Here is a 12,855-nt window from a genome sequence, read left to right on the forward strand (position 1 = left end):
GCCGCCAGAGCCGCCCTTCACTCCGGCGCCGCCAGAGTCTCCCTCCTATTCGGGGCCCGCAGTAAGGGTCCCCAGTCCGAGGTCGGCGGCGAGGGTCGCCACTCCAGAGGCGCCACATAAGTGGGCCAAGACTAAGGTGGAGTGGGGTTTACGTTTTATGTCTCTATTTTTGGTTTGGTCAGGGCGTGAGTTGAGGTGGGCATTCTATGGTTTTGTTCTATGTTTTGTATTTCTGTGTTTCGCCTGGTATGGTTCCCAATCAGAGGCAGCTGTCTATCATTGTCTCTGAGAACCATACTTAGGTAGCCTGTTCCCACCTGTGTTTGTGGGTAGTTATTTTCCGTTTCAGTGTTTTCACCATACGGGACTGTTTCGGTTTTCCTTTATTCTCTTGTTCGTTTGTATTCAGTGTTCAGTTTATTAAAGGTATCATGAACACGTATCACGCTGCGCTTTGGTCTACTCCTTCTTCCACCAACGAAAATCGTTACAACTGCTTAATTAACTCAGAAATCACATCTGTGAGGAAGCATCTGCTTTCAATATATTTTGTATCCCTCATTTACTCAAGTGTTTCCACTATTCTGGCAGTTACACATAGGCCTAATTTGTGTGTGTGTGTGTGTGTCTGCAGAAGATCTGCATTGCTTTCAATTGCTAGACTAGTGACATCCCTGTATCTAATACCAGAGACTAACAAACCATGTAGGCCCTGGGCACATCAACTTACCATAATAAGCATAGTGAAAAGTCCTGTCATATATGCTGGTGCACGGTCTGTACATGTCAGTTTCACTTTTTTTTCCTGAAACAGAGTAATTAATACATAATCAAGTGAGAAATAAGAGCAAACATAAAGGAGCAAACAAGCAGTATTATCTATCTGACAGCGATCGTGACCTCAGCAGTGATTGCTTACGCTGACACAGCCATTTTCAAACAAGTCTGAGGGACTCTCGCCCAGAGCGGACTGATGCCACTCCAATCAAGCACACATAATGGGAGCTCCCAGACACGAAACTGTGGAGTCAAATCAAAACTTCATGTGTATTAAAAAAAAGAGGGTCAGCGACATCAGACCCTGTTTCCAGAGGAGCAAGGGAAAGTAATGACCCCTTCGCGGTCTGATGAGAAAGGAGCTGACATGCCTGAGCTGTAGTTTTGCTGCTAAACAGAGAAAGCCAGACATAAACAACCACCCTGGCATGTGTTGATATCCATCATGTGCTAACTGTTGTTATGCAGCAGTACATAGAGACAGCAAAGGCTGTTCATCTTACGATAGACTGCAGAGCATCCAAGACTAATAAAAGAGTTGATAGCTATATCTGAGGGAGGGGGTATGGGTTGTGGATAACTCCAGGATACACTATATTTTACAGCCTAGGAGAAGTTGAGACGTGCATGTGGAGTACGTTGATAACTTTACAATGGTGGAGTTCGCGCGAGAACAAAAAGTGGAGGCGACAAATGCCATGTGTGTTTGCGAAAGGGAAATGTCGCCCAGAGGACAGAGAGAGGGGAGAAGCACTCTGTGTGCTTCTACTATGATGGTTCCAATCCCCACCTCTGACACTATAAATCAAGCGCACCAGCGCAACAGACACTTGATGCAGCAAAATAATAGACAAGAGAAACACTGAACATATGCGTAATCTTCAATCGTTGATTTATTCTATGCACGGACGCATACATAGAATAAATAAATCATTGAATAATATTGATAGTGTGTTGTTGAACAGCCCACCAAGAGGCATAGGAAAAGGCTTACCTTGGGAGACATATCCTGTTTCTTCAGGGTCTTCTGCATGACTTGGATCTCATACTCAGCCCTATGGTGGCCCTAGAGGGGACAGATGCACATTAATATACACGCTCGTCCAGCGGTATCAACACATTTTCCTCAAGATGGAGGAACTGACATCATCCAGGTCAAATGGCGTTTTTACCAGTTGTCAAGTACATAGCAACACCCACACAGACAACTCTTGTCATCTGCTAAGTGTTTCAGCTCAGTGCGGTGGGGAACACCACCAACATTTCTAGCATACAGGAGGAAATGCGTGACAGAACAATGTTAGGAGTACCGTGTCTGTTAGAGGGGATGCAGGTTTTACAAAATGGGTTTGGCATTCATGCATTTGGAAACGTTTACTTTACCCTCATTCTGATAAGGACACCTATTAGAATACCTCTACAGGTTATATTAATTATCTTGCCTGTCTACTTAACAACCTTACCCCCATCTACCAGTAAACCTAAACAGTCATTGCAGTCATTTCATATTAAACAGAAGCAAGCTCATATCTGTGTGAGCAGACAGAAACAGAGAAGGTAAAGCAAGTGTCTTTTTTTTAAAACCATCACTGACATGCAAAGACACAAAGGAGAACCACAGCAGTCAGCCATGAAGCACAGTTTACCAGATACCCTGGTGGTAAGGCAGGTATAAGGGAAACAATTGCTACCATCAGGAGGTGCTGCCTAGTGCCTAAATGTAAAAAAAAATATGACGACAGGGGATGTTAAGAAGCACCTTAGTGTGTGAGTGAGTGTGTGAGTATGTGAGTGAGTGAGAAAGTGAGAGAGAGAGAGAGAGAGAGAGAGAGAGAGAGGTGAGGGTAAAAAAAACATGGTACATTAAATTCTGCCTCAAGACCTAGTCAATGTTGCGGTATTGTCTTGATCTTTTCTCCTATTTCTTGAGTTTTATTTGTTATTTTATCTATGTTATTACTTTCATCACTACACTGTTGGGAAAGAGCTCACAACTAAGCGTTTCACTGTACTGTTTTACACCTGTTGTATCCTGTGCACGTGGCGAGTAAACTTTGAAACTTGGTGGCCAGATCACCATTAGGCTATTCCCACCCCTCACCCATCAAAGTGGCAAATAAGGGACTGTTTGATAGGGGGTCATATAAACAATGCCTTATTCTTTTTTACAGGTAACATACCATGAAATCTTTCTGAAATAGATAAGAGTGTTAGAGTGAAGGAGAGTGATATAAACCTTGTTGGGGGAAGTTGGTTAGTATTGAGTAACAGCATCTGCAGAGAAAGCTGCTAGAAAATGAAGATCATAAATAAATCAAATCAATTTCAAACCTTGTGCATCTGCTTCAGGAACCACCATAATATAAAACATAAAAAACATGATTAAGAGGAGAAATCATTTTTCAATGTTTATTGTATCAGATGTTCTTGTCCAAATTGGCCAAACAGGTTCCAAAACAAGGGCATAGGCTCACCTCTTCCTCTTCAAAGCCAGTCAAATCCCAGATGTAATTTAGTCTCATTTGCCTTCTCTTCCAGTGCTCCATGAACATGGCAGCTGGGAAACAAAACACAACTCATCCTTAAAATCAGCCCCTCCAGGATTTTGCAATCAAAATTTGTTTAGCAAAACCAACAATAGCCATCTTATTATGCGTAGTCTCGGGAAACCAGACACAAGGCAACAGTGTCCAGGGTCTGGTTTCAGTGATGGACTCTTTTGGCATAGAGGAACTATGTCTCTGCGTACATCACTACTCTATCCAGGGTGGGTCCTATTCAGACGGAAAACTCTTCCAACAAATCACGAGGCAGACAAGTCAGAACGTCGCGATTCGAAACAAAAGTTTGAAGGCAAAACCTTTGCAGTGGTTTTTAGTAAAGGTAATTGATGCAAACTAGCCACTTGTGAAATGCAATCATTAAAAAGAACCTCTGATCTCCATCTTGCCGGCTTCTATTTTGTGTTTTATTAAAGTATGACGACTGACGTTGGAAAGGTTGAGGTTCCCCCTATGCCCAGGGATCCCCTCCCAGGCAAACCGGCGGGCCAGGGACCCTCATCATACGTTAGCAAAAAATGTAATAATATGGCAACATATTAAAATGAATAGATTTGGTAGATAGTTTTTTAAATTATTTTGTAAACTAGCATAGCCCATTAGCTAGAAAGGTAACTCAAAACTCCTAAGAGCAGCTGTTTAAACAAAGGTTAGCCATGTGTTGGCAAAAATACATCAGTGAGTGTAATTTGCTCCAATGAGTTTAATTTGCTCACAATTAGCAGTTTAGCAATAAAGTTGAAATCATTAGAAAGAAGAGATTCTCCTCGTTTCTCCCGTACTTATGTAATTCAAAATTCCTTTATTCTGTTGTTGCTAGCGATACACTGGGAGAAAAATGCAGATCCCCTGCAGTACCTCCACGGATCCCTGGTTGAATACCCCTGCTACTGTATATGCCAAAATAGTCCAACATTGAAACCAGACCCTAGGTCTAGTCACTGCCTAAGGTTTGGTTTTCGAGACTATTATGCAAGAGCTTTCAAATGTGACCAATTACTGCAATATTACCACATAAAACAGTCAAATAATTGCAGTTTTATTGCATTAGAACTGACAGATCACTGCATAACAAAGAGGACTCGCAATGTTAACCAATCACGGCACATTTACCACATAATATGGGTCAAACAAGCCGCACGTCAAACTTTTTCCTTCATCAGCCTATTTGTGACAAATTGGACAAAATCATTGCATAATACAATGAACAATATTATGATTTTTTTAAATCACCAGGAAATCCTGGAGGGTTCCTGGAGGGCTTAATGACTACAGTACGAGAAAGACAGAGCAAAGTGAATGGACCAGGGTTTAAACGTCAAAATATAGTCCAAAAGATCAACATCTCTGAAACTCAAACAGGTTATGATCTCATCTACTCTTAATATAGGAACCTACAATCTGAACCTTTACCACAATTTTAACTCAAAAGACCGTCTTCTAATGGCAACTGACACTGGTCTCCCGTGGCCCTGCACAGCCTGGTCTCATAGACTAGACGTAACATAGTAAATGTAAATCCAGGACACTCAAAGTAGTATTATATGTTTTGTTTGGTATGGTTACATAAGACAGATGGTTATTTAAGTAAAAAAACAATAGTAGGTTGGCTCTGAGACCAGGTTGCCCTGCAGGACTCTGCCTGGTCCTGTGGTCTGTAGCAGATGGCATTGTTTTATTGGCAGAAGATGAGAGAGAGAGAACATGGGAGGGATGGCTCACCCCAGAGGGCCATGAAGATAGAGAAGAAGACAGTGGCCGGGTTGTCAAAGAGATGGCTGGCCCTGGCCGTGCCGCATGCGGTCTTCAGCTTCCAGTAGCTGCAAGCACGGTCACACAGTGGGCACATGGTGATGTTGTTTCTCGGATCACAAATCTCCATGCTGCGCGTGGGAGAAGAACATTTATGGAAAACCTCTGTAAAAGAGATCTAACCATAATGACCAGCATAAACTCAGTTACCAGTTTTAGAGGCTATAGAGTCCAACAGCAACGAGGAATGAATGAATGTAGTAGTGCACAAAAAAGACTAATCCTTGCATACTGCGAGTTCCCGCAAAGGTTGTTATTTATCCAATTTTGAATTTGACGGGAAAGTGTGTGCGTATCTCCACGCAAATCTCAGACCATGCGTATGCACAACTTCTAGTGGTTAATCAGCAGTATTGCAAGCAATTATTGTCATTTTGGGAAATGGAGGCGGTTGATGAACAGTAATTATAATAATGGTAGGCTAATAACAACACAGGTCTAATGATAAAATGGATGCATTTGCCGTTGGTAAGAAAATCACATAGCAGCATTTATTTACTGCTACACAACAAATATTAGGCTACCATTCCATCGCTCATTTAATAGACAGGTAGCCTATGACAGTATGGGTAGGCTACAGTATTGCTGTGCAATAGGAGCACGGCATAATGGCCTATTTAATCTCAGAGCCTTATAACAAGGCAAGAGATAGAAACACAATCATGTATTGATAAACAAAATATTGAAAAACAACCCGTGTTTTGCATAGAAGTGCTGGCTGTAGGCAGCATTTACTTGAAATACCATCAACGCACAGACTAGCAACTGTTGAGTTTTTGATAAACCCTCACTAGTGCTTCTATGCCATTAGAAATCTAAACATGTTGGTGTAGTTGTACGTGTAGTGACGTAAGTGACGTTGTTCGTAGTTGTGGGTTTAATTGTAGTTGTGGGAGGTCAGTGTACCTGGGAATGTCATTGTCCACAGTGGCACAGCCGTACAGGAACACTATGGCCCCCACTATGGCAGCAGGGATCAGCATCTGGGTGTAAACCCCCAGCCAGGCAAAGTACAGGCCAATCTTCTCCCCAAAGTACTTCCTGCAGGAGAGGAAGGGAAGCAGCACTGAGTACATACATCAGGAATCAATTCAGATATGGTGATTAACTAACATTAACTCAAGCACATGATATAATGCTTTGTCTGTTTGATTGCTACAATACAGTGCAGTATGTACTCTCTGCATTGTCATGTCCTAGAATTTAGAGCAGGATTCTCTCACCTGATTAACCCAATTGGTTGGTACTTGTAGAAGACACTGTAGCTTGCCCATTCATCATACAAGATCTGACAAGACAATAACGGGTAAAACAACATCTTTAATTAAACAAAATACTTGGAGGCAAATCCATGATGGAAAACAAAATTTAATTACTATTTAATCTAGCTTCTTATCTTACTTCCGAGACTCATTATAAAACAGAGGACAAGTCGTTTTGGGCTCATAGATGATTGAAATTCATCATGCAGATTATGCATTTAAAAAATGCTGATAGGAAACGGTCAGTCCCATCACAAAGCCCTTATGAAATATTGCATGGCCGTTACTAGTCACAGCTGCGCTGTGATCTCAATGCTATAATGGCAGCCTGAGTTTTGCCAAAGGCAAAGTACATTATGTCTGTGTGATTGAGTACATCTGTACACAGAATGTCACGACTCCCGCCGAAGTTGGCGCCGCCACTGATCCCTTTTTCCTTTCGGTTAGTTTTGTCTCATTAGTTTACACCTGTTCCTATTTTGTGTGTTCTTGATCCGCTTCCCTATTTAGCGTGTGGAACCCGCAACCTTTGTTGTGTGGGATTATTTTGGTGTTCACGTTTGTGTCGTTGGTGTTGTTTGTGCTCCGGACTGTGTTACCCTGTGTTTTGGGTTGGTCAGTATTTTGTGTCCTGTGTGTTTGGGCATTTACTTTTGGTGCCGGAATAAAGTGCATCTTTCCCCTGGAACTCTCTGCTCTCGGCGCCTGATTCCAATCTACACACCTAGTCAGCCGTGACACAGAATCAGTGCCATTAAGATCCAGGGGCCGGTTGCATAAAACCCCTTAAGTTTATTTTCCCATGATCTTTTCCCTTAAAGTTTCCTTAACTTTAGTCAGTTGCAGAACACATTTTAAAACCTCTTAAGGATCCGCCCCTTTAAAAAAAATGACATACCCAAATCAGGACCTGAAGCAAGGATATGCATATTCTTGATACCATTTTAAAGTAAACACTTTGAAGTTTGTTGAAATGTTAAATTACTATAGGAGATTATAACACATTTGATCTGGTAGAAGATAATACAAAGAAAAAAACATGAATTTTTTGGCATCTTTGAAATGCATGAGAAAGGTCATAATGTATTATGCCAGTCCAGGGGCAATTTAGAATTGTCCCACTAGATGGCAGGAGTGTATGAGCAAAGTTTTTTTTTACTGATCCAATGAACCATTGCATTTCTGTTCAAAATTGTGTATCAAGACTGTGCCAAATGTGCCTAATTGGTTTATTAATACATTTTCAAGTTCATAACTGTGCATTCTCCTCAAACAATAGCATGGTATTATTATACTGTAATGGCTACTGTAGATTGGTCAACACAGTAAGATTAACAAGAATTTAAGATTTCTGCCAATATCAGATATGTCTATGTCCTGGGAAATGTTCTTGCTACTTACAACCTCCTGCTAATCGCATTAGCCTACATCAGCTCAACTATCCCGCGGGGGACAAACTGATTAACTTGTTAAACTCTGACCCCCTCTGCTGGCATTTTCTAAATTATACATAATAACGTATACTATTCTCATTAAGTAAAAATGGAAGAACTGTGGGATTCTGATAAAGGTGTCAGAAATAATGTTACTGGGCCTCCCGAGTGGTACAGCGGTCTAAGACAGTGCTAGAGGCACTGTAGTGCTAGAGGCGTCACTACAGACCCGGGTTCCATCCCGGGATGTGTCACAACCGGCCGTGATTGGAAGTCCCATAAGGCAGCACACAATTGGCCCAGCATCATCAGGGTTGGGGGAGGGTTTGGCCGGAGGGGCTTTCCTTGGCTCATCACGCTCTAGCGACTCCTTGTGGTGGGCCGGGAGCCTGCAGGCTGACCTTGGTCGCCAGTTGAACTGTGTTTCCTCCAACACATTGGTGCGGGTGTTAAGAAGCACGGTTTGGCGGGAGAACGCATGACTCGACCTTCGTCTCCCGAGTCCGTTGGGGAGTTGCAGCAATGAGACAAAATCGAAATTGGGGAGAAAAAGTGGGTAATAAACAAACAAAACAAAAAAATAATAATGTGACTACTACAGAGCCTGAGATACTAGCTAGCTAACAGGACTACTAGCTTGCTTGCTCACAAGACTAGCCAAGTTAGCTACGTTGTTGCTTGCATGCGATTGGCTATGGTCTTTGGGGTGCCACTCAGTCTGGGAGACAGTGCTGCCTGTCAGGCATCATTCTGGGCTTGAATGCCCCACGATTTCAGAAGCCCTTAGCTCAAGTTAAGGGATATTTAGCTTGCTAACATTCTAACTTAAAAACTGATAATGAGCTCCAAACACAAATGAAAGCATGATGTTAGCATGAAACGTACCATCCCTTAGTGAAGCAATCAATAAAAACGCATGCGCTGATCCACTGTGGACTCTGCTGCCTCAGCCACACTGACAATCTATCATCTTTACGTCCACTCCTATTTATAGAGTTTATCTCGAGATCTTGACAAAACAACTTTTATGTCATGATCATAAGATAAATAAGTTGTGATCTCGATAACGAGGGAATTATTTTTGTCCTCTCTGGACTTTTGTACTTAAGAGAACCACTTAAGATGTTTTATGAAACCGGGCCCAGGATCAGCATGTAGGGACAGGGTGCTGTGGTCTGCATCGTCTGACAGGTCAAGATCATCCTTGAGCATCAAATGTTATTTAGACGACTCTTATATTGCTACTCAGAAGTCGCTAGCGTGCATCTACATGAAATTATATAAGTACATTTCACTGTTGGTCTCATGTTGTACTCCTCTGCCTGTCAGACATGAGGTTTCACTAATAAAGTGCCATCGCTCTCAGGCAGGGAAATGGGCACACAGGGGTTATGCCATCAGAGTCTCACAATAGTTTTTTACTGAACAGTGAACTGTAGTTCCAATGGCACAGCATCAAACAGAGCTTCAGTAGGTTACCATCCTCCACCCCAATGGCCCTGTCTGTTCCCAAACAGAGCTCCCACTTTGCAAGACAAATTAGTGATGCAGGACTGGAAAAACAACAAACCATGGAACAACTCATAACAACATCACCTCTAAAATGTGATCATGCCATCATCTCAAGGACATAAGTAATTTCTGTGAGAGAGCACTCAATTTGCTCTGTGCACGGACTACAGAAGATGGGTGGGAAAAAACATACCACTGCCATACGGCAACTTGGATATTCTTTAGATTTTCTTTGCTCTGGGCTTAAATCGCTTAGATTCGACCAGACTGGTTGTCGTACAATGCTTGAGGATGGTGAAAAGGGATTAAGCCTGTTGCCGTGGTGACACTTTCAATACAGTGTAATTATTCTCTAAGCCAAATGGGTCTTTTCCTCTCCATCGTTGCTGAGGGCTTGCGTTTAGACAGTATTTGAATTCTGTGCTTGAACCTTTTCAATATGCTCTGTCGCTATCGACGAGACTTTCCTGTCCTCACATTAAAATGGTTTATGATAATCGCTAACAGTGACACAAAATAATGGATCAGTTGGTGATTTCATTGATTGCATATTGACATGACAGATGATTTGCTCGTCTCACCTTCCTGTCGTTGGCCTCCGGCCCCGTGTCGTCAACATCCCCCTGCAAGACACGTAATGACACAATGAGTGTTGTCTGGTCACAGAGCGCTTGGCTTTGCATGGGTATTGATAATATGTGTAGTAATATACCCACATCGTGAAGAGGGTACGCAGCACTGTACACACCATTGCCAAGGAGACTGGTGATTCCTGTAAAAGTCATTTTCAAGAGATTCCAAATTTGACTATCAAACAGAAGGCACACAATAGCAGTAATATTCTACTACAGCATACTAGTGGTGTCTAGAAAGATAAGACAGGTGTAATTTACAACCCTAAAGGAAATAAATTCATTGTAATATCCACAAGAGAGAGGGGACATGGCTCGGCTTACCCATGGTGTATTTGGCTTTAGTGCATCTTGTACGTTTCAACACTTCATAAACCTAAATGGGTAAATAACATAAATGTTTAAAAATACTAATAATACTTCCGCAATGTATTCAGATGACCTCAGGTAATAATCGCATCCAAATAGGGCAGAAATCCTGTCTTGTTCAATGAATTTGTTCAGAAATGGACCTCAGCTCCTGGCCATTAATGAACCACTCATAATGCATTGATGGGCAAGTTGTTTTCAGACTTCATGGCTATCTCCAAAGTCATTTTAGCTCAGTATTGATGTTTCTGTTGAGCGGTAAAGTTCTACACCATCTCCACTGGGAGCAACATCCGCTGATTGAGAAAGAATCCAATGAAAAGTAAATCACATGAAGAAAACAAATGAGTTTACTTGTGGTGTGAGGGGCTTTTTATTGACTTGCCCATCATTCAAGCAGATCTATAGTACTTACTATTGAGGCCCTGGTTTTGCTGTCGAAGAAAGACTCTCTGTCTGAGAGATCAAACCTGTTAATACAGAAGACAGAGGAGCTTTCTGTCAGTGGTTTATTTAACGAGCCATGTACACAACCACGAGAAACTATGTTCGTGTCCCGTGCAGACATGTCATATCAGATTTGTAGGTACGTGGACAGCGATGTTTTTTTAAATTTTCTGGCCAAGATGTCCCACACACGTGCTGTCATTAGTTAGACCAGACATACAATATAAGGTGGTTACAAGGAGAATATGGTTGCAACATGTATTGGTAGCTAGGGTTAGTCAGCAGCCTGGCCTACACAGTGTTCATTGAGAGTCAGGAGCTCAAAATAGCCTGTAACCTCTATGCCCACTCTCTTGAATAAAATCCAGCTTGTTGACTAGCCTCGCTCGAAACACATTCAAACACTGTGCTTTTTACAATACATCATATTCTAACATCCAAATGCGGATGAATTATTCCTTGAACATCAGACAGGTCTCTGTTTAAAAATAATATTGAATCGCAGAGTGGATCTCTTCCAAACAACATATTTGTTCAGATTTTGTATCCGTTGATTTTGGGCCTGTTGATTTTGGGCCTGTTGATTGCACCTCTACATTATTACCGTCATGGCACAGTGGGGCCATTAACCATGTCAAAAATGACAAAGAGCTCGAGACTGGTGAAGACTGCGGGGGTAGAAGAACCATTTAAATTACATTTATTTCAGCTCAGCCATATCACATTATGGGGAAACGCACCTACTGAGATGAATAATTACAGGTAGCAGCCTGTATCATTCATACATAATCACATATTCTGCACATAAAAGCATCCAGCTCACTAATTACAATCTTTAACACTAAAACTGCTGGGCCTTGTGGGACCCCCCTTCAAGCAAATGAGCAGTCATTTTGACTGTGACATTCTTACAGTGTAATTCATATTTCATATATGCTATCGCAAAAAGTATCATTTGGTTGTGTTTATGAAGGTCTAAGGTAACAGAATACTCATTATTTTATTTCAAATAGCATTAGCATTTTCATTAGTTTATGTTACTGTAGGCTATACAGTATGTAAGGAAAATTACTTTAAAAAAACACAAAATTCAGGTGTTTAGTGGAGTGCCTTTGTTACAGCTATGAAACAGAAAGCATACAGTACGTCCATTGAACACGCTAACAGCTTCCTTTTATAATGACCCCCCCCCCCCCCACACACACACACAAAGTAATACCCCAACCACCAAGGCGCGCAGTCAGCAAGACTCACAGTCTAATGATGAAAACATCAGTAGCCTAAACATCATTATAAGTGTGCTCGATAAATAGTGAAAATCAGCACATATGCAATAATGGCATTATAAGAAGTGTCGATATGACAGTAGTGAAAAATAGTCAATTATTTATTCGCTGGATACCATGGGGAATTTGTTTGTATCTTTGTCATCAAAATGGAGGTAACGCATGATCTCTCTGAAGCAATCCCGTGACAAGTTTTCTCGAAATAAACGTATCCCATTCAAGTCTGACCAAAAGCTCTCCATACACACACACACACACACACACACACACACACACACACACACACACACTCTTTTCACCGAATACTCTACAGACATACCGGATTAAAATGAACACTTCCAGGTCATCAACAGACAGATCCCAGGAAGTGTCCTTACTCTGTAATGACATTTGGTGTTGATAATCTCCATGGAGCAGTGTCATTGGCAAGTTCTATCTAAATGGTGCCATCCCTTCTGCTCTCCTCTCTCACTGTTCCATTTGGTTGTGGCGGGGGAACCTACGCAGTTCCCACCATTCTGGCTTTCTTTTTGCACTTAAGCCTAGAAGGTGTAGGTTATTCAGGCTGAGGCTCAGAATCCGAAGAATAATCATCATGATTCATTTCTTCCCCGCCATCTGAGTCATTTTCATTTTCATTCGGATCTTGTAGCACCGCTAAGGCAACATGTGCATCCATTCATCTTGGTTTTCTTGATATTGTAAATTACGCACGCGCTCACTATGTACACTATGTACTCCCCCAATTCTTTATTTTTTAAATG

At 41.7% G+C, this 12,855-nt stretch overlaps 1 protein-coding gene across 2 annotated transcripts in view; it reads right to left on the minus strand.

Moving 5' to 3' along the window:
• LOC109895026 (anoctamin-1-like) overlaps positions 1-12,855 on the minus strand; it is a 58,926-nt gene that overhangs the window by 16,727 nt on the left and 29,344 nt on the right. For both annotated transcript variants that reach the window (XM_020488681.2, XM_020488680.2), the window contains exons 6-15: positions 10,774-10,828; positions 10,314-10,365; positions 10,074-10,129; positions 9,939-9,980; positions 6,374-6,438; positions 6,057-6,191; positions 5,061-5,221; positions 3,252-3,334; positions 1,772-1,843; positions 731-805 (exon numbers count right to left, since the gene is read on the minus strand). In XM_020488681.2, coding sequence (XP_020344270.1) covers positions 731-805; positions 1,772-1,843; positions 3,252-3,334; positions 5,061-5,221; positions 6,057-6,191; positions 6,374-6,438; positions 9,939-9,980; positions 10,074-10,129; positions 10,314-10,365; positions 10,774-10,828 — 796 coding nt within the window. The remainder of the gene's footprint in view (positions 1-730; positions 806-1,771; positions 1,844-3,251; positions 3,335-5,060; positions 5,222-6,056; positions 6,192-6,373; positions 6,439-9,938; positions 9,981-10,073; positions 10,130-10,313; positions 10,366-10,773; positions 10,829-12,855) is intronic.

The sequence above is a fragment of the Oncorhynchus kisutch genome, linkage group LG8 (assembly GCF_002021735.2).
Source record: "Oncorhynchus kisutch isolate 150728-3 linkage group LG8, Okis_V2, whole genome shotgun sequence".
Classification (NCBI taxonomy): domain Eukaryota; kingdom Metazoa; phylum Chordata; class Actinopteri; order Salmoniformes; family Salmonidae; genus Oncorhynchus; species Oncorhynchus kisutch.